Here is a 21,148-nt window from a genome sequence, read left to right as displayed (position 1 = left end):
TAAATTTACTAGTCCTCCGTTAATCACACACAGGTGTGCTTGTGTGCGCTGCTGCATCTAACAAAGTAAACTGATTCCGTTAGTTATCAGCCTCTCCGTCTTGCCATCACGCTCAGCATATCGATAGGTGTTGGGCTCACTATCGATTAATTCCGCCCAAAATACCTGCACAGTGACATGATACAATCATAGTAGGTAGTCTAGTCGGAAAATTTTGATTGTATCATGCACTATGACAGCTATTGTGGCACAGGATTCACATAATAGTTTTACTAGTGAAATCAAACAGACCTCGTGGGAAAAAAAAAAAAAGAAAAACTATTCCAAACTAAAAGAAAAAACTTTCGATATACAGATAAGTGTACAGAACCATCGTGTCCGCGATATTTGCGATCCGCGATATTTCCAGCGAATTCAATTCGCCTTCCGTGTCGGTGTGCTTGTCGCGCGCTCTCGCGCACACGAACTCTTCTCTGTGTGAGCGGTGCTAGGTTGTATACGGGAGTGTTCGCTGGTGGTGGTGCTAGCCAAAAGCGAAAGAGAGCATAACGGCGGACATTGTTCGTTCATTTCATCGTCAACTTTTGAGGTGTTCACATCGTCGCTTGATTGTTTGTTTCCTGGCCATCCAAGGCCACGACTCGCCAGAAAACAGTCAACATTGACCATTGAGACAACTTGGGTAAGCCCACTGAACATTTGGTTATATAATAAGTAGCTCGAGATGCTTGTGTAGTTGTTGTTGGTCCCGACTATACGAGGAAACGCGCAGCAAAAACTAAACGCTCGCCTGTTTTTCTGTGTGCGCCGTGTGCATGTGAACGTGTGTGCGCGTTATACATATTAGAGGTTTACGCCGATGGTTAAAGACTTCGGCGGCGGCGTAGAGGTCAAAATGACTCGGCGGCGGCGGCGTAGTAGTCAGAAAGAATCGGCGGCGGCGGCGTACAGATTTTTTTCAAATTAAATAAAATTAGTATTATTGTATTATATCAGTTTATAACGCCTTTATTAACAATAACAATAAAATGAACATAAGTGAGTAAATTAATTGGGTAAATGAAATGAAAATAAATAAAAATTAAGTAACAAATAAAAATAAACATAAAAATAGCAGTCTTTTTCCTTGACTTGAATAAGTTTCATTCATAATTCACATAATTAATGTTCAGTTTTCAATTCAGTTCATTTTTATCTCTTCAATTTGTAAATTTAAGTTAAACTTTCTTTGCAAGTGTCGTAATTGTCATGTATAAAAATTACTTTATTTACGTTGTGAGGACTGAGCTGCGACCGTTTCTGCGTAATTGTAAGACCAGCAATAGAAAAAACTCGCTCACTTGGAGTGCTCGTTGCAGGAATACACAACACTTTTTGTGCCAGCATCGAAAGTAAGGGCATTGCAGGTGCCTTTTCCTTCCAAAATGTCAATACGTCTTGACATGAAGATAAGCTTAGGAGTAGATGGCATTCAGCTTCCAAATTGTTATCTTTGGTATTGGTCGAATGCCGTTGAGCAAGCTTTAAGATTTTGCTTGCAGAATGAGACTCTTGCTGCTGATCGCTATCTTGTTCAACATCTCCAATCAGCTCTTTAAACATTTTTAACAAAAAATCGTTTCTTTTTAAACTTTGTTTCTCGCAATACTCCAACACACAATCAAGTGAGTTGAATCGCGGATCTAATAGGGATGCGCAGACTAGTATATCCGATATCGGGAACCTTGAATCAAATCTATTTTTTATATGGCTTTTCATGAGAGTCAAAGCAAGCGGCTCATTGTTCTCAGGTTCTTCCAATATTGAGACGATTTCAGTTCTTATCACTAACGCAAGACTTATTGATGGATACAAATCTCCAGACAAAACGGTAACTGCATCTTTAAATTTTTTTAAGAAGTCGCATAATTTATATAAAAGCTGTGCTTCATTTTCTAATAATATTAAATGAGTCTTATTGCTGCTTGTGAGCAACTTATTTAATGCGGCTCTTTGGCACCCAAGACTGTCTAACATTGTTAACACGCTGTGCCACCTTGTTGGGACCGAGTTCTTAAGTGAAACATTTCTCTTGTCCACCAAACTACTTTGTAAGTCATTAGGGTTGTTAATATTCTTGTAAGTTTGCAAGGGAACATCATCTAACGGGCCAAAATCATCATCGTAGTCGACCCATTCATTATCTTCGGATGCCAGCAGTTCTTCTAAATTGTCGATATTTGACAAAACTTCCTTTTGAAGTTCGTCAGCTTGACATCTCAAAACATGTGTCTTGAATCGTAAGGCACTCACAATATTTTTGCACTTCACAATCAAATTTTTAATTTCCGGCTCTGAATTGTAACCATCAACATTTAGCAAATTATGTAGTCCATGTCCAAGGCAGAAGTGGTTTTTTATACACCCCAAATTAATAGCTTTTTTGATATTGCTGCCTTGGTCGGTTACGACATAATTAGATCCCATTTGCAAATTATACATTTGAGTAACTTCTTCCACCTCTGTTAAAATGTTACTTGCCGTGTGCGATTTTGACAAATATTTTGTTTCCAGCGTTAAATGCTTCATCTCAAAATTCGCTGACAGAAAATGGAAGGTGAACGTTATATAACTTCTTCTTCTATAGTTATCTGTCCACAAGTCGAAAGTTAAGGCAAAATGTTTTTGTCCAGATACTATCCGTGTAACTGCTCGTAAAATGCATTCATACACATCGTCTAGTGCAGTTGTTGACAGCGTTTTGTAGTGTGGAATGTCAGCATCAGTTGCCACAACTCTATATTTTTTTAAAAAGTCTTTAAGTCCACTGTGACAAATTATATGAAATGGTAGCAAATCTCTAGCCATCCACAAAGCTAGCTCTCGTCCCAGCGCCCACTTACTATCTTTTGGAGATATAATTGGCGTCGATTTTTTGAAAAAATTTGATATTGATCCACGTGTAGCCAATGAAGTACTCGGACTGTCGATATCTCGAATGTTGTGTTCATTTTTGAGGTGTCGACTTAAATTCCCTGTGGAACAGTTCGTGGAATACGACTGAATTTTAGCACTGAAACAATTTACAAAATCTTACTTGAATCTTAAAAAAAGGAACTTAATTATTACCATGAAAAGATTGTTCTTTCGTCGTCTTTTTTCTGAACATCCAAACATAATCGGCAGAACACCTTGTCCACTTCAATGCAGTTGTTCTCTAATTGCAATGCGCCGAAAAACTCCCACACTTTGCTCTTTCGATTTGAGTAATGGTTGTGTTTAATTGAGTACATACTCAATGGCTGATCCATCTATTTGTTTAGAGAATATTTAATTAATACATATGTTCCTAACACTAGTAATAGTATTTTAAAACTTACTTTGCATATTTACGCACAAAAAACACAGCTTTAGAAAGTAAACCACACCAAATAGCTGTTCTAGAGATGGGACATAGGGAGATGGGAGATGAGACAATCCTAACGATTAATCGATTATTTATATCGAGTATTTGGCCATTTGTATGATTTATTTATTTTTGTTTTTAAGTTATATTAAGAATAATATCACCGAAGGCCGCGCCGGTGCTACGCCGGTGCCGCACCAGCGGCGCGCCGCGGCGCGCCGTTTTTTTCATAATTCGGCGGCGGCGCGTCAAATAAGGCAAAAATCGGCGGCGGCGGCGGCGTGGCGCGGCGGCGTATATGTCTAATACATATGTGTGAGCTTTTACGGGAGTGTGGTTGGTCGGTCGAGTGTCTGCAACAGTTTCGTGCAGAACGTAACGAGAAGAATTCCATATCCCATAATATTGATTGTCCAATAGAATGGGCCATGCAGTACTATTCACCAGTAATTCATCAACAGCGGTGTTGTTGATGAATCAACGATAAATTTCCATGCAAAATTACTGATGAAATTAACATTGGCATGTCCTGGATGTCCTCAGTGACAAATTTGTCAAAGATTAAATGGAAAGCTGCATTAATTTTGTTTTGTTTTTGGTTTTTTTTCCACTTTTTATTTTTAAGCTTTAAACCTGAAATTTATAGGCAGTCCTACGATCTCAGTCCTGGCCCAGACAGAGTTTGCTTGCGAACAATCAGAACGTGTGTCGCAAAACGCATTGATTTGTTTTTGTAAACTCGAGATCGCGGAGTTGATGTGTTTTCACCCGCCTCTCTAAAGCTAAATCTCAGTGGCATTGTTTTTCAAATCTTGCACGGATCGCCAAATGCGAGCGACGACCGCCTGGGACTCCTTGCGGGCGCCTCACAAGAAACAACGGAAAGAGCACCAGGAGCAGAAAGTGACTCTGCGTGCCCACCTAGGCTTTAAAAAATTAATACATTTTTTGAAGAGAGAAATTGAGAGAGCGGGATAGTTGGTTTTTTAGACGATCTTCGATTGAGAGTTTTGGCTCGGCAGTTGAAGTTGGTATGATGACATGTAGAACTGCAGGGGAAGAATTCCATGTCCCATAATATTAATTGATAACGGCAGTCCAGTAGTTGCTAAGTCGAAATGATCCATTAACGACAGTCCAGTAATTGCTAAAGCGAAATAGTCCTATGAATTTCATGAATTCTTGAATACATGAAATCTCTGACCTTCCACTTGCAGTTCGTCAACTTGTCTATTTGTTTATGTTTTAAGCAAAGTTCTGTTATTAATAGTGATGCGAATATACAAAGTACTTTCCTAATTATTTAAGGACTATTAACATATTAAGAGTCAAGGGTTAGGAAGCACAGCAAACAAACGAACTTATACATTATTTCCCATCCAGTAAAGTGTGACCAGGGGCTAACGTTGTTGATTCATGAAGACATTAAAAGTTGGATGATAAAATATATATTTTGGGAATACAATTGGATACCTTAACCGTCAGTGCCCAGATGCGTCTAAAAAATATATGATGTAAACATTCATTAAGAAATCCATAATCCAACTATAAGCTGATGAAAATATGTTCTTTAGACGGGTTCTTTCTGTTCACCGACCAACTACAATATTCAATCCGAATCAAGGACATTTCAACATAAAATCCCAGTACTTTTCGGTACCTCGAAACCGAAGTCTGTTTGATACAAATGTGTCCTGATCAAGGACATCTCAATTAAAAAAAAAAAAAAAAAAAGTTGTCGAGGTCAATGACTGAAAATGATTAGTTTGGGCCTCTGAATCCGATTCTGAGGTTTGTTTTCACATAATTGTGTGATCTACAGTTTGGAAATTATTTCCTACGATAGTCACTGAAAGAGTATCGTAAATGCAAAATTACAGGAACCATTGGATACGATGTCTCTGTATTCGTAAAGGTACATACAGCTGTTCCAGAAGTTGCCAGTTCTCAGATTGGGTAGGCAGGTCATCAAGCACGGGTACGGTGTTTCTTCGAGTTTTGCAACCCCCTGTGAACAGAATAAACACTATCCTGTTGCTCCGTAAGAGAGAGGGTCCGTGGAAATCTTGACATCGTCTTTTACCTTTGCCGTCGTGGTTTTGTGTGTATACCGTTTTCCGCACTGATATTTGAATTTGCGTACAGTCGACTGCCTTCCAAGAAAACCCTGCTTACGTCGAAAGCTGTATCATGTGTCCGCAGATCTTCGCTTCTTCTTTGTGCCGTCGTTCGTGTTACATTTAATTCGTCTACTTCAGCGTTTCCACATTCAGAAGGGGCATACAAACATATTCATATGTTTCGATGAGGCATCAGAACCGGGACACAGTCCGTTATTTGTATTTGTCGCTGGAATCAATCCCAAGAAGCGTCTCAAAAGTGGATTATGGCGAAACCAACTGCGCTCCAAGGCCTCCCGATCAGCGCCACCTTTCGTGTTTTCAGTTTCAGTTTTTTTCCCCAGCGAGCGGAGCCTCTGCAAAACAAAAACAATACGACGGCGGCAAAATTTATCTCCAACCGCCCTATGAAAACTAATACCACCACACTCTCGCTCACTAACACCACGGCAGTGTTGCGGCGAATTCAACGTTTCGCTATAGTTTTGTTGCGCATTTCTGTCTCTCTTTCTGCCGCCTCGTTGGGAGAGCGTAGTTTCCCGAAGTGTCCACTTTCGGTATTCCTTCATTTTTCGCCGTTCTTCGAGAATATTTGTGCGAAAAGTAGAGCGTGAGGATGGCCGTGCCCAGTGATGGTTCGTTTTCGATACTCGGCTATCGCACTATCGACACCAGCTGAGACTAATTAGCGTTGATGTTTTAGTTTTTATATTTAACTCATTGCTGCAAGCTTACATAGGCTCAGTAAAAACATTTGAGGAAGGATACTATTTGTGTATTATGTAAATAAAACAAAAAAGTCGGTCGGAATTGGTACCAAAATATCGATATATCGATAGGCAGCCGCATTCGGTCTTCGGCGCCACTTCGTTGTTGTCACTCGTGGAATGACGCCGTGTTTGTGTGTGCCTGGCGTGCCGTTCTTAGCCGTAGCCGTCTTTTGTATAATCTGTGTGTCGCTTCACAATGGTATCCGCGTCCGCTGTCTCCTTCGTTGTTTAGTTGTAGTGTGTCGTTGCTATTCTGAGATACGGTTAGTTCATCCGGCCGGCCGGTCTGTGTGTGTGCCACCAGAAGCAAGCTCTCGGAGCTTAAAGAGGAACTCTGAGACCTATGTCTCTTCATTATGACATTTCGCTAACCCGTGTGTGTGTGTATGCCATCTCTCCTTTCCTCTGTGACTACTACAGCAGCCGCCATAAAGAAGAGACGACGAGGACGACGCTCTCGCAGGCTCCATGGACCTCACCGGCGAAGATTTGCGTGTGATGAGCGTGACCAACCAGGAGACCAGAGCCAAGCTCTTGGAGGTCCGCAAGGATGTGCCCTTCATACGCAGCGTGCGGGAGAGCCATGGAAATACCCTGTCCAAGGTGCAGTCGCAGCGCCTGCAGGCACTCATCGGACTGCTGGAGCGAGAGTAAGTCCCACACAGACAAAGTTTGTGACCCATTAATAATACTGCTTTCTCACAGGAACGTCTCCATGATTACGCTGAACAAGATCGAGCGGATTGTGAACAAGTTAAAGAAAAAGTTCAATCCGGTAAGTGCGGTAAATGCGGCGCCGATTTTTGCTTCACTTGCTAATAATAATCCTTTCTTCCAGCGTTTCAGCGATGTCATCGACATCAGCGATCAGAATTCGAACGAATTGCCGTCTTGCTCTGCTGCGACTGCGGCCAAGCCGACGGATGCGGCGGCTACCTCTAAGACGGCCGATGCGAAGCCAAGCGAAGCCCCCAAAGCAACACCAGCAACTAAAAAGACAAAAGGCTCCAAGCCAACGCCAAGTGATACCATCAAGACCAACCCAGCTCCATCACCGGCTGCATCTCCAGATGATGGCTTGGCGCCGGACGGCGTCTTGGTCGCCATGCAGAGGGCGCGCACAAAGGAGATCGAAATACGATCCAATGCGACGGCGCCGTTCACCCGCCGTACTGCGGTTAGTGCCAAGGAGACTGTTTCATCGGCAGAGCCACCGTTTAGCCGCCGGTTGCCCAGCGCTCCTCCGGCTGCGGATAAGTCCGATTTTGTGCGTCGCAGCACGGCGCCCCTTGAACTGGAAGCCTGCATAGATAGCGACCAGCCATCGCCGGAGAAGGATGCTTACAGCATCTCATCCACGTCGTCTCCAAGTCCCAATGAGACTTCAGCTCCAGGCAACTCTTTGGAGGAGGCACGCAAGAAACTGGCCGCCTTGCGGGGTGGCTCCGCTGATGCTGCTACGGGACAGGATCAGCCAGCTTTGGCCTTGGCCTCCAACATGAACGATCCGCGTGGTAAAAAGCGCGCTCTAATCACCGCACTGCCCAAACACAACAAGGATAACAGCTCGAGAGACGTTGTGAATGTCACGCCGCCGCCAATGGTGCGGATATTGTCGCCAGTACCGCCGGCGCCGAGTATGAAGCCGAACTCTTCCTCGTGGTTCACCTATGCCAACATTCCAGTGGTGAACGTTAACAAAACCAGCAGCACCAGCAGTAGCAACAGCAGCAACAGCATCAGCCAGGAGGATCATTCACCAATGTCGTCGCGGCCTTATGGCCGAGATTCGGGCAGCGATCCCAGGCGATCTTTCAATGGCAACCAAGAGCCCAGAGACCCGCGTGAGAGTCGGGATCCTCGCGAGAGTCGCTCTGGGAGTCGGGATCCCCGCGAGAGTCGGGATCCTCGGCGAGAGAATCACAATCATTCTCGTGATCCACGCATGAGCAGGAACCAATCCTGGCATGGGCCACAACAGCACAAGCAGATTCACACGTCGCCATACTCAGCCGATCCACGTCGTGGCGCTGGCACTTACACCAACAACATTGATGAAACCACCCACTGGCAAGCCACCAACAACATGAACAATGGCAATGGAACTGGAAATCCCAACAAGTACACCAAACCCCACTGGGGCGCCAATCCGAATGCAAATCCCAACAACATTCCGGTGAGTAGCTTCAATGGCTCCGCCAGTTCCAGGGGCGGATTCCGCGGCGGAAGCCACAATCCAACTATGGGTCGCTATGGCCGTTCAAATGCGTCGGTACCTAGCTACAATGGATCCGCATCATCCGAGGCAGGACAACCAACCAACCATGTGCCGCGCACCTATCGCGAGCACAAGGAGGCCAAGGCTCGTGCGGCAGATGCGGCCAAACTAGCGGAGGAGCTGCGCCTGCTGGAGGCGGAAAAGCGACGCCTCTTGGAGGCCGTTGAGAAAGAGAGTCAGCTGGACAAGGAAAAAGAGGACGCGGCAGCCGTGGCGGCATCACCCACAAGTACAGTAGAACCCCAACTGGACACCTTGTACCGCAACTCAACGGGCGCATCGGTCAAGAAGATTGATTTCCGTATACCTAAGAAAACGCCAACGGTTGCCTCCAGCCCCAGTTCAGTCAATGGCGAAGGGCATGCTGATGCTGGCAGCAGTAGCGCAAGCCCAGCTCCCGGCAAATCCTGTAATGCCGAAAAGAATAGCGATAATAATAGTAATAAGAAAGATGATAAAAGCAAGAAGGACAGGGACCTGGAGATCACCAAGACTAATGATAAGCTTAAGGGCAAGGACAAGGACAAGTCGGAGAACAAGAAGCATCACAAAAAAGCAGACAAGAAGGCGGGTCGCAGCTCCAGCAAGGAGGAGAAGAAGAACAAAGGCAAGGAGAAAGAAATTGAGAAAAAGTCCTCCTCCTCGCGCGAAATTTTGGATACGGAAAGCATCGTCAGCGTTGCCAGCTCGGAGAACAATGAAAATCTGGAGAACGAGCCGCCTGTCAAAGAGGTCTACGGCCTGTCGCCAGCCTTGACCACCGAGGAGACAGACGACAAGCTGGATCCCCTGCCCATGCTACGTGGCGGCAAAAAGATACCCACTCTGGTCAATGGCGAAGTCATGGAGAATGGTGGTGCCGAAAACGTGGTTGACGACATTCGAGGCGTTGAAGCGGAAGCGGAAGACAAAGCGGAGCTACCGAAGCTCTCAAAGATCAAAATAGTACTAGGCCCCAATGCCCACTCCCAGCTGTTGCTGCACAACTCCGAGAACTCTGCCAAGACGCTGGACAGTGAGGACAATGCCGCAAAGCCCAGCGATTTCAAGGCCCTGGATTTGTTTACGGACAAGCACGACGACACTGAAGTACCTGCTCCACCGGTGCAAGAGCTGCGACGGATCATGAAGCGCCGATACTCGATGGTGCCCAAGGCCAGCGTGCCATTGGTGGACAAGTCGGAGATCCTTACTGGCGGCAGTCTGCTTTACGAGGATCTGCAAGAGCACAAGCGCCAGTCGCAGCGGGCCCGCCACCTGGCACACATTTTCGAGAAGACCAGCGACAACTGTCGCATCTCCACTCAAAATATAATAACCGGCAAGCGACGCACACGCGGTGCTCCAGAGGCCTCCTTTAACGAGACGCAGCTGAGCCGACGCAGCTTTGGTTTGGGAAAGATCAACAGAAGGAGGCGATCGGCCGCGACTTCAGCTAAAGCCGAAGTCAAGCTTAGCGAAGCAACCCAGGCTAAGGCTCCAGCTGCCGCGGATGTCGAGCTTAGTGAGTCAACCCTGGCTAAGGCTGCCGCTGCCGCGGATGTCGAGCTTAGTAAGTCAATCCTGGCTAAGGCTTCAGCTGCCGCCGATGTTCCTCTTAGCGAAGCCACCACATCGAGCGAAGCCAACACTCGCAAGCGTCGCAGGAGCGTTTCGGTGGTTTCAGATGTCTCGAACCTGCCTGAGGAGCAACCAGAGCCTAAACCCCAATCTCAGCCGCCGCCAATGGCTAGACCTCGCCATAAGCGCCGTCCCAAGCGCAACGAGCTGGATAAGCTAAATGATGACATAGCCATGATGTACTACGGCGAGGAAGTGCTTCGGGCCACCGGCCGTCGGGCGTGTACCCAGCGTTCGCGCACTCCCTCGGTGGCGCGTCGTTCACCGTCGCTGGAGACCAATAGCAGCAGCCGCATGACCTCACCCATTATAATCCGTAACGTGGCCCGCCGGGGCAAGCGCTTCACGGGTCCCAGTTCAGTGAACGCGGGCTTAAACCGTGCCAGCTTCCAGACGAGAAGCTGTCTGGTCCGGCTTAAGCGTCATCCAAGTTTGAATAAAATGGCCAAGAAGTGGGAGGAGCAGAAGAAGGAGGAGGAGGAGGAGAAGCAAATCCAAGAAAAGAAGACGGGCAGGTCCGCCGCGAAGCGTCGAAAGCTCAGCTCGGAAAAGACCATGCAGGAACTGCGGAATGTCAATCCCGAGTGGCATGCCACTTCAGCGGTCACCATCACCTGCGTTATCTGCAATGTGAATATACGAAAGAGTCCGATCCTGCACTACATCCAGAATCATGGCGAGCACTATGGCGCCCGCATGCCGCCCGGCATGCTCAACGAACTCCGTGCCGGACGCAATCAGCGGCCGGATTACTGGATGGCTCAGGGCGCCGCCCATCTCTATTACTACAAATGTCCATTTTGCGTGAAGGTGATCAATATGCGCAGCATGAACCTCGCAGAGCACCTTGTGACCCACACGGGTGAGCGACGGTATCAGTGCTCGCACTGCCTGTTGTCGCTACATCGTCTGCACATCCTGCAGGATCATATAAAGACATGTGCTCCCGGCGCCACCATCTTGGAGTATGAAAACTGCGGCCAGTTGCCCATGAGTCTGTACGTGTGCCATCTGTGTGAGTTTGTCCAGGTCAGCAGGGATCACATGAACCAACATCTGGTAAAGCAGCATGGCCTGAAGGAGGAGGAGGTGCCGGAACTGGAGCTAGAGCAGTTGCTGCTCTTTACCATTGACGGCGTGCCCAAGGCCATGTCCTTGGCCGAGGGGCAGAAGATAGTCGAGCGTAATCTAAAGAATGCCATAGCAGAGACCGCCGCCAGCTCCAGCAAGGCCAAGTCGACGGCTGCAGCTAGTAAAGTCTCCAAGAAAACTACTAAACATAGTAAAAACAAGGAAAACGACGACGAAGGTCCTAGCACTTCCAAGGCTGCCCAAAAGAAGGCTGCCAACAAAAATAAGGTCAAGATACGCTTTAAAAATATGGCCAAGAAGTCCTTGCGCCGCGTGAAGCGGGAGAAGGAAGACGAGGGCAAGGATCAGGATCAAGACGATAAGCTGGAGGATCAGGTGCTGGGATCGCAGGAAGAGCTAAGGCCGGAAGCCAACACAGAGGCAGTGCTAACGACTATAAAGGGTTTGCCTTTGCCACCGGCGGAGAAGGACAACCTGCTGGTGGTTAACGAGTGCCTGATGGACCAGGATATGGATATGGAACTGGCGGAGCTGGCTGACGAAGAGCAGGCCCTACAGAACAAGGACCAAAGCATGTTAGTTGAGGAAAAACCGTTGAGGAGAATATATTTGGAAGTGGATGAGAGTGAAGATGTTGATGTGGATGTGGAGAGTGCCGATGACGAGGTATTAGAAGAGTCTGCCCATCCAGAGCCTGAAAAGCCAACTGAAATTCCAGCCTCTAATCCAAAGACTCTGCCGGATCTCACTCTGTCTGAGCTAGATGCCGACCTACTCGATGGCATTGGCAGCGATGCCTCCGACTTTGGTGATGACGACACCAATATCGACGAACCGATGACAGATGAATGGATTGACCTGGAGACGGCCGAACGCAACCGCAAGGCGGCCAAGAATCCCTTTGAATCCTTTACGCGATTTTGCACGCGCCTCAACAAGGGCAGCCGGGCGACGGGCAAATCCTGGCGCTCAAATGCCAGTGGTAGCAGTAACGAAGACAGTCACGATCCACCCGATCCCAGTGAGCTATTGCCTCGCATGCGGCCCCTGGAACCGGAGGTAATAACCACAACAAACCAGGAGGAAGTTACACAGCCCAAACAGAGTCCTGCAGCTCCGGCGACGACTGTTCCTCCGAAGTCGCCGCTCAAGCGCGTCGAGAACGTGGCCTATCGCAAAGGAGGAGTCAGCGGAATGGATGACAAGTGTGCTGCTGCCTACTACTGCATCTATCCGGGCTGCACCTTCCTCTTCTCCAATGAGCTGGAGGGCCTTGAAAATCACTTTGCCCAGGAGCATCCAACTGTGCGCTGGACCGGCACCTGTGCCATGTGCCCGCGCAGCCGCAAGAATCCAGATTCTCAGCCACACAGCATAGCCGATGAGCTGCGTCATATGAGGGAGGGGCATATGAAAACGAAGCCCAGTGTGGAGTTAATGGAAGTGGAATCACCTGCTCCGGAGCCGGAGCCTGAACCCGCACCCGTTGCTGCTCCAGTCTTTACGTTGCGTGTACGCCGCTTTACAGGTGACCGCCTGGCAGAGCCACAACCCGAGGAAGAGAGCCAGCCAGCAGCGGCAACTGGCGGCGTTGAAGATCAACCAAATGGCATGCTTCGGGGTCTGCTGCAGGCGGAGCCACGTCCTCCGAACCAAGTGGATTTCAATGCCGCCGGTTTGGGTGAGTTCCTTTGCGCCAAACCTACAGCGCCGACACAGGAGCAGCCTGTCGTCACTAGCAACGGGATCAATACCACCAACGATCAGCCCAAGGTGATCAACTATGCCAGTGGCCTGGGCCTGGCCATCAGTCAGGTGTTTAATGGGGCCTCCGTACCCATGCCTGTGGTGAATAGCCCCACGCTGGCATCGTCGGTAACTGCACCAGCACCACTACCACCTCTAGCACCCGCATCCGTTCCTGTCTCGGGAGAGAGCCGCTCTCGTTTGGTGGCGGATCGCTTCCGCTGCATGGCCGCCAACTGTGGCTTTTGTGCCCACACCGTGATGTGCATACGGGAGCACATGAAGTTCCATCGCTTCAGCTTTGGCAGCAATGGCTACCTGAACTGTGCCTATTGCAATCACATTGCCACCGATGTGGATGACTATATCCGGCACGGCATCGTTGTCCATAGTTTGGCCCCAAATTCGGATTTGCATGGCATCGCCGTGGAAACTCCGTCCGTCAGCCAGCAGATCCGTGACATGCTTAACCAGCGTGGTGCTGTCACTGTCCGTTCGCTGGCTGGCCAGAACTCAACGACTGTGGCTCCGTCGACTCCAGTTGATGTCCTGCCCTCGCCAGCTAATGATAATATAGCAGGAATAGTAGGAGTCGAGGCCGGAGGATGTGCAGCATCTGGACTGCCGGATGTGTCACTGGCCACTGCAATCACCGAACTGCTACGACCCACCGGCTATAGCGGTGAGTAAGCCCAGAGTTCAGCTCTCTAAACATTTTTTTTTGTAAGCTATTTTAAATGCCGAACAACGATCTATAGAAGGACATTTCAAGCTATTTTACATACCGCATAAGCACCATCAAGTTACTTTCAAGTATTCTTCATTTTGATCAATCTAAAGCCTTTAAGCTAATTTTAATTTAAAAAAATGATTTTGAATTAAAGAACAGGACTTTATGATAGCATAACGATAGATTTTGAAAAAATAAAACGTATTGAAGCTTTTCTAAATTATCCAAATACCTACCGAACCTTATACCTAATCAAGAAACTCATCTTCCAGAGGACAAACTGTACGCCTGCCCCCAAAAGGGCTGCATTGTGCGGCTAACGGAGGAGCAGTTCGTCAACCATGTGCGCTATCATATACGCAGCACCCTCAACCAGGGCAGTGAGCAGATCAAGTGCAAGTACTGCGCCCAGATCCTCCTGCCGCCATCGCTGCGCACCCATCTGCAGCAGTCCCATGCCCGCCACAAGCTTTTCTGCAGCATCTGTCTGGCCACGGCGGTAAATAAGCGGCTTATGCTCTACCATGTACGCAACCACCACAGCCAGGCCTTTGAGCTGATCAAACGTCAGCTGCAGTTCATCCAGTTGCCTACGGATCCGGACGCGGGCGGAGCCAAGGCAGGAGGAGCCGTCACTGATGCAAACAGCGTTTTCCTGACAGCCGTTGTCCAGCCATTCGGTATGCAGGAAATGGAGAGCTTCAAGAGCCGGCTGCTGGAGGAGTTGTTGCTGCGCAGACAAGGCACGAAGATGGTCTACCGCGGCTCCGAGGTGCGTCTCCTGCCGCGGGTTATTTTCTTCCCACAGAAGCTGCGCTGCGGCGAGTGCAGCTTCAGCTCCGAAGTGCGGGCTGTCCTCCAGCGGCATCTGTACGAGCACAAGGAGAGAAACGTACGCGAGGCCTACCAAATGGACGAATGCCTCACCGAAGCAGCACCAGCACCAGACTCCGATGTCGATGTGGAGTCGGTGGAGGATAACGCTGTGGCTGCTGAAACCATCCGGGGTACGGTTGAAGCTCAGGTAGATCCGGCAGGAGTCCGGCCACCGGGACAACACAAGGCGGTGGTACCAAGGTTCGTGTACGTGCCGCCGGATAATCGCTACCGTTGCGGCTTCGTCCGCTGCATCCGCCTGCTGGGCACAGAGCTGGAGCTTCGCAACCACATGACCATGGATCACAGCTACACCGAGGATATCTTCTGTTATCACTGCAAGCTGCCCCTGTCGGGCCAGACCAGCGTGGAAAGGTACCTGACGCATCTGATGCTGCACAAGCGGCACATTTACCAGTGCGGCGCCTGCATGCGCTACAACGAAAGGCGCTCGACGATTGTGCGGCACATCCAAGAGCGGCATCCGCTGCACGAGGTGGACGTGGTGGTGCATCGCCACAGCGACACGCATCTGAATACCAACGCCCGGTGGCTGAAGACGCGTAAGTAATGATGATAAAAAATGAATGGTGAAAGGTGAATGGTGAATGATGAAAGATTACGATTCCTCTTTCCTCCTTTGCAGCCAAGGTAACCCGCTTGACGCAAATTGAGTTCATGTGTAACCTGTGCCAGGTCAGCCTGCCCACGGCGGTCCAGATCATGGCCCATGCGGTGGCCGCTCACGATCGAAAGTATCAGATCCACTGCCTCTACTGCAGTTTCGGCAACAAGGAGTCCTCCGTGGTCATTGACCACATTCTTGACACCCATCCCGGTCGGCGGGTGCAGCCGATCCAAGTCTTCCAGCAAGTTTCCTACAAGAAGAACCAGACCCTTGGCTTCTACTGCATCGTGTGCATGAAGGGAGCGAGCAGCTGCCTACGTATAGGCCAGCACTGCGAGGAGCTGCACAAGTCACGCTACCAGTGGCAGTGCCCGCACTGCGAATTTGGGAATCAACAGGAGCGCTTCGTAATTCAGCACATCCAGCTAAAGCATCCGCAGAGGCTGGGGCTGGCGGTGATGCAGTTTGAGCGAGTGACCAATGAGATTCCGGATGCCTTGAGCTGGGAATTGGGTCAACCCATTGAGGAGGTGGTGGCGATGGCGGTGGCGGAAGAGGAGGAGCCAGCAGCCTCGAATGTGGTTGAAGGTCAAACGCAGCAGCAGCAGGAGCAGGCGCAACAGCAGAAGCAGCCGCAGCGGCCGCCGCATCAGGAGCCACCAAAGCAGCCCCCAATTGTCGACACCGAGGTGGTGGATCTGCTTGCCTCGGACGATGAGAGGGACGACACTGAGTCCAGCGAGAGTCCGGAAGAAGAGGCAAGTCCATAAAAATTCTTGAATTCGATTCGATTCTATTTTAACCTTAATATTTCCCTTTAGAAAATGGTGGAATTCGCTTGCACACACTGCTCCGAAACGAACAGCAACCTGCAGGATTTGCGGACACAGCACTGGGCCCACGTCCATGCCGATCAGCCCTTCTACTTTCGCGTCCAGCCGCAACTCCTTTGCTCCGAATGCAAGCGCTTCAAGAGCAACGCCAAGACCCTGCGCGACGAGCACCTGGTCAAGGTCCACTCCATCCGGAACATAGTGGCCTGCGATGTCCGGCGGCCGGAGGAGTGCGCCTACTGTGATTACAAGTACCACAGCTGGCAGGATCTGGCCCAGCACATCAGCAAGGCGGGTCACTTGCCCAACGACCTGAAGAATGTGACCAACGACGATCTGGCCGCCCTGCAACAGCTCAGCGCCAGCGGCCAAAACGAATACTACCAGTGCGATCTGTGCAGCGTGGTTATGCCCACCAAGGGCGCCATTGCCCAGCATGGCCGGGTCGAGCACAGTAGGCCCGGCGAGCGCTTCTGCTTCCGCCAGTTGACCACGCCGCTTATCTACCACTGCTTCCTATGCATGTTCACCTCGGCGGAGGAGCTGGTTACGCTGCGTCACATGGTGGATCACTACAATCGCTTCCTCTACTGTCACTTTTGCGCCCGGCATCTGCCCGGCGGCTTTGATGAGTACATCCAGCACTGCTATTCCCAGCACCGTGAGGATGTCCATCGCTTCCAGGAGCTGCACTCGTTCGGAGACCTGCGCAAGTTCCTCAGCAATGTGCACTATCAGTTCCAGAACGGGCTGATCATCACGAAGAGCAGTCTGCGTGGCACGCGCTACAACGATGAGAAGATGATGCGGGTGCTGTATGCGGAATTGATGAGCAAGGTGCGGAGGCCGCCCTTACGGCTGCACATAAACCTGAAGTCGGTGCAGGGACAGGGACAGGTTCCAAATCCTCAAGAACAAACCCCAGCTGTAAGGATAACCCAGCGACGTAAGACTTTGAATCCAGACGAGATCCTAAGGTTGTCCAGGAATCAGTTGTCGCCGCAAAAGCGAAGACAGGAAGAGCCACAACAGTCGTCGCCGGCTAAGGTGCCCAAAACGCGGATTATCACCCCGGTGGCCAATCGATTGATGAGCAGTACGACTGCTCCCTCGGCGCCCGCCTCTGCTCCACTGGTGCCAAGTGCTTTGGGACAAATGCCAGCTGCTCGGGAGCCACCTGTGCGTATAACCCAGCGCCGTAAAACCTTAAATCCGGACGAGCTGCTAAGGTTATCCAGGCTGAATCAGCCGGGACAGGAAGAGCCACAACAGTCGTCGCCGCCTAAAGTGCCCAGAACGCGGATTATCACCCCGGTGGCCAATCGATTGATGAGCAATACGGCTGCTTCCTCGGCGCCCGCCTCTGCTCCACAGGTGCCAAGTGCTTTGGGACAAATGCCAGCTGCTCGGGAGCCACCTGTGCGTATAACCCAGCGCCGTAAGACCTTAAATCCGGACGAGCTACTAAGGTTATCCAGGCTGAATCAGCCGGGACAGGAACAGCAACAACAATCGCCGCCGGCTAAGGTGCCAAGAACGCGGATTATCACCCCGGTGGCCAATCCCTTGATGAGCGGGATTGTAACTGCCGCCACAGCGGTTCCCCCTGCTGTTCCACTGGCTGTTCCTCCTGCTGTTCCACCGGCTGTCAACATGCTGCGCATCGTTAAGCGGCGCAACAGCTACGTGGTCCACACCGGACCCTAAAAAGACTAGAAACCAAACCATTATTACCGGCCAGGCACTGTTCGTGACCCGACATAATGTGTGGCGGCTGCTTTAGTTCCAAACTAATCAGGGTTATAATTTTTTTTTATTGTGTTTAAACCTAGAGTAGAATACGTAATTAATAATAATAATAATTATTACTAGATTTGTAAGCGCTGGAGAGAAATGACAAGCTCAAGGGAGGCCCATTGTCGCAGGGCTCCCGAAAACGTACACAAAAACCACATATTAAAAGAACGAATTGGAACAATGAAGATCTCTAGCAAGCACCATTGTGCAGGTACTCGAAGCGGGGCACCAGCTGACCACGTCTCTGCTGGACGCTGGCGCAGCGCACTACGTTGTAGAACTCGCAGGGGGTGGCAAAGGTCATGGGCTGGCCATTGCGAAGGACACAAACGGGGCGATAGTACCGTGGGCAGCTGTACTCGCAGCTATCCTCGTCCTCATCCTCGTCTATGTCCAGCTCTAAGTTATTGTTGCCGTGCTCCTCGTCATCGTAATCATCATCATCCTCCTCGTCGTTGTCTTTGTTTAGCAGGTCGGAGTACTCATAGCCACCGGAATCTCCATGACCCTGGTCATCCCGCCAGCTCCATTCCTCCAGGATCGTGTGCTCGGTTTGCACCTGCAAGCCATAGCCCAGGTGAGCAATCAGCAAAATGAAGCTAGCGACTATAAAACGCATATTCTGCTTGGTTGTTTATGCTACCAAAGTCTTTCCTGGCCAAGAACCAACGAGTTCTGCTGCTTAAATAGACAACTAAGGTGATACGCCAGCAGCAACGGCGGCAGCGGTAGCGGCGGCACTTGTTCAAATAGCTTCCGCCGAGCCAAGACATACATAAATATTCAAAAGTGAATCAAGGTCAACGCAATTCAGACAGAGATTAGCTCAAAAGTGGGTTGCCAACTTTTGGAATGTATTTAGTGGTTAACAAGGCTTGGGCCTGGCTTATATCTCCTCCATGTAGCCCTGCTCGTAGGCATGACGCATCGTCTTGAAGATCTCCTCGTTGGCCACGTCACCGGCTATGTCCAGCGACAGCTGATGGAAGGCCGGGCCATGCATGTCCGTGTCAAAGAGTCGCGATAGCTCGGCGCAGTCCCGCTCGCTGCCCAAAAGCCAGGGCATGAAGTGCATGCAGACCAGAACGCCGTAGAAGGCATAGCGCTTGAAATGAGCCTGGAAGCGCTCGAAGCTACGGAGGGAGTAAGGATATTAAAGGGAGAGGCTTATCAAAGCTAACCAGACCCACCTGTAGTCCTTGAGCAGCTGCTCCACTCGCTCCTCGCTGAGCTCTCCCTGATTCCGCCTCACCACCAGCTCCAGCATTTCGATCATGTTTTGATGGTACTTGCCCAGCAGATCCGCATAGATCTCCTCCCGTCCCTCGGATGGCGTGTTCATGTACAAGAAGAAGCTCAGATCGATGGCCGTGGTGCTGAAGCGCAGCTCCTGGAAATCAATGGCCCGAATGCCGTCCACCTTGTCATCCACACCATAGTGGAAGAGGACATTGTTCCGGTTGTAGTCGCCATGCAGGATCGTGGCAAAGTAACTATCCGGCTGATCTTCGTCTCGGGAAGTGGTGCGAATCCACTCCAAGAGGTGCGTAGGATTTGCAAAGTATTTTGAGCGCAAACGCTCGATGGCAGCCCCGAAGCCCTCATCCTTGGCTTCCCCCAGAAGTTGCTCCTTTTTTCTGTCATAGAACTCATAGAAGCGATCGAAGGCCACGCGATACAGGACATCGAAGATGGCCCGACCCGAACTGGAGACGAAGGGCATCTCAGCGATGCCAGAGCGTAGGCGGGCATGGACCTGCGGCTGCAGGATACGCGTGGCATAGCCCAAGGCATGGAAGGGGCCAATCAGGCCCACCATGGCCTCCAGCTGATCCCGTCGCAGGGTCAGTCGCGGTCCCAGCTGATAGCCATCGCCCTTGAGGTGCTTCAGAGCCAGCACGGATTCGCGACCGCTGCCAAGACCTGCGGGCATGAGAGAAATAGAGAGAGAATAAGGAGAGTCCCTGCAGGCTACCCACCATCCACCTGGCCGAACTTGGCATAGTAGCAGCGCGGCACCCAGTTGGTCACCACATCGCTGGATAGGCGGCTCGCCCTCAACAAGTGCTCGTAGGCGGGCAGGATCTCGGCGTAGGCGAAGGTCTCGTTGCCAAACTGAATGTACGAGTTGCTGCTCTCGCGAAACTCCTCCGTGCCCTTCATGAACTTCACCAGCACCACCTCGGTTTGCTTGCGGCCCGCGATGCTCATGTCCAGCTGCACCGTGTACAGGGCGGACATGAAGCCGTCCAGTCCATTGGAGCACTCGACGCTGTGCGCCTCCAGCTCAGCGCCAGAGCCAAAGTACTTGAAAATATCGTACACCAGGTAGCGCTCAATGAAGTCCAATTGCTGCTGCTGCGTTGACATTTTGTCTGCAAACTGGAATTAAAGGAAATTGCAATTAACTGGTTGCTCTCTTTGTTGACAATTGAGTGTCGGCCCCGCCCCACGGCTAACTGTTGATCGCGCAGCAATTGTGCTGTTTAATCGACTCCACTCGGCAATTGGGCTCAACCAGGAGATCGGCAATTATCTTGATGAAATCTTATCAAGACACAAGATCTAGGGACACGTAAGCAGACTCCTTAAAGGGGAAAAATATAACCTTAACGGATTTGCTTTGTGCTTTTTGAATTTTTGGCCGTGCAACAGCTGATTGGTGTAACTATCGATAACTATCGGCAACGTTGATCGGACCATGAAACTCAATTCGAAAATCTGTTCTCAGTTAGTTTTTCTAAGCTTTGCTTAAATACTTAACTATAATATTTAAGAAAAATTTTAAATAAAAAAGCCGCTCTTTGTTTACATTTCAATTCAACACTAAGCCTCTTTTGTATATGTTTTGTATCTTATTTGCAGATCGTGCGAACGATTAGAATATTAGAATATTTCTAAATACAATTTAAATGTGCAAAAATATAATTAATGGAACATGCAAAAATGAATCAATAAATAAAGGGAAATCCATGTGGAATCGTTTGGTTAAAGCGACATTTATTTGGGGTCCTTGGGAGACTTTTCCTTTTACATTCCCACCGATTTTATATACAAAATAGCTTATATTTAAAATAATAAACATAAAAGCTCTTAAAAAATCTAATTAATTTAAAATCTAAATCTCCATTTTTAAAATATTTTTATAAATTTTTTAAATTTTTTTCATATTTTTAAAATTTGTTTTTTTATATTTTTATTTATTATTTATATTATTTTGTATAACTGCCAAATTTGAATTTAACGACGATCAGTTGCAGTGTGACCAGGTGC

General features: G+C 49.4%; 3 protein-coding genes and 1 long non-coding RNA gene across 12 annotated transcripts; 1 reads left to right on the top strand and 3 right to left on the bottom strand.

The window, feature by feature from the left end:
* The first annotated feature begins 319 nt into the window (after positions 1 to 319).
* Positions 320 to 17,951, top strand: sov (small ovary). Of its 3 annotated transcripts, none has more exons than XM_070288144.1 (7): positions 320 to 682; positions 6,699 to 6,925; positions 6,981 to 7,050; positions 7,114 to 13,693; positions 14,014 to 15,180; positions 15,264 to 16,003; positions 16,067 to 17,951. In XM_070288144.1, exons 2-7 carry the CDS (start codon positions 6,744 to 6,746, stop codon positions 17,783 to 17,785), a joined length of 10,458 nt encoding a protein of 3,485 aa, XP_070144245.1. In that variant the 5' UTR covers positions 320 to 682; positions 6,699 to 6,743; the 3' UTR covers positions 17,786 to 17,951. The 3 variants fall into 3 exon arrangements, with proteins under 3 accessions (XP_070144245.1, XP_017034639.2, XP_070144244.1); XM_017179150.3 differs by having other exon boundaries at positions 6,696 to 6,925; XM_070288143.1 differs by lacking the exon at positions 320 to 682 and adding an exon at positions 6,373 to 6,538 and having other exon boundaries at positions 6,696 to 6,925.
* On the bottom strand, positions 1,274 to 6,122 carry LOC138929107 (uncharacterized). Of its 6 annotated transcripts, XR_011445522.1 has the most exons (5): positions 5,469 to 6,122; positions 5,309 to 5,416; positions 3,360 to 5,234; positions 3,109 to 3,290; positions 1,274 to 3,052 (listed from the first exon to the last, which is right to left on the bottom strand). It is a non-coding gene; the product is annotated as an uncharacterized lncRNA (long non-coding RNA). The 6 variants fall into 6 exon arrangements; XR_011445520.1 differs by having other exon boundaries at positions 5,309 to 6,122; XR_011445519.1 differs by having other exon boundaries at positions 3,360 to 5,416.
* A 107-nt stretch (positions 17,952 to 18,058) lies between the features above and the next one.
* LOC108083405 (uncharacterized) lies at positions 18,059 to 18,549 on the bottom strand. Its single transcript, XM_017179159.3, has one exon. The coding sequence runs from the start codon at positions 18,492 to 18,494 to the stop codon at positions 18,066 to 18,068; it is 429 nt and encodes a 142-aa protein (XP_017034648.1). The 5' UTR covers positions 18,495 to 18,549; the 3' UTR covers positions 18,059 to 18,065.
* A 135-nt stretch (positions 18,550 to 18,684) lies between these two features.
* LOC108083402 (uncharacterized) lies at positions 18,685 to 20,551 on the bottom strand. 2 transcript variants are annotated; one of them, XM_017179153.2, is made up of 4 exons: positions 20,484 to 20,551; positions 19,855 to 20,257; positions 19,066 to 19,798; positions 18,685 to 19,008 (listed from the first exon to the last, which is right to left on the bottom strand). In XM_017179153.2, the coding sequence occupies exons 2-4, from the start codon at positions 20,243 to 20,245 to the stop codon at positions 18,762 to 18,764; spliced, it is 1,371 nt and encodes a 456-aa protein (XP_017034642.1). In that variant the 5' UTR covers positions 20,246 to 20,257; positions 20,484 to 20,551; the 3' UTR covers positions 18,685 to 18,761. The 2 variants fall into 2 exon arrangements, with proteins under 2 accessions (XP_017034642.1, XP_017034641.1); XM_017179152.2 differs by lacking the exon at positions 20,484 to 20,551 and having other exon boundaries at positions 19,855 to 20,470.
* Between the last annotated feature and the right edge of the window lie 597 nt (positions 20,552 to 21,148).

The sequence above is a fragment of the Drosophila kikkawai genome, chromosome X, assembly GCF_030179895.1.
Source record: "Drosophila kikkawai strain 14028-0561.14 chromosome X, DkikHiC1v2, whole genome shotgun sequence".
Lineage (NCBI taxonomy): Eukaryota > Metazoa > Arthropoda > Insecta > Diptera > Drosophilidae > Drosophila > Drosophila kikkawai.
The sequence above is the reverse complement of the archived record's forward strand: the minus strand, read 5'-3'. Positions and strand labels throughout refer to the sequence as shown.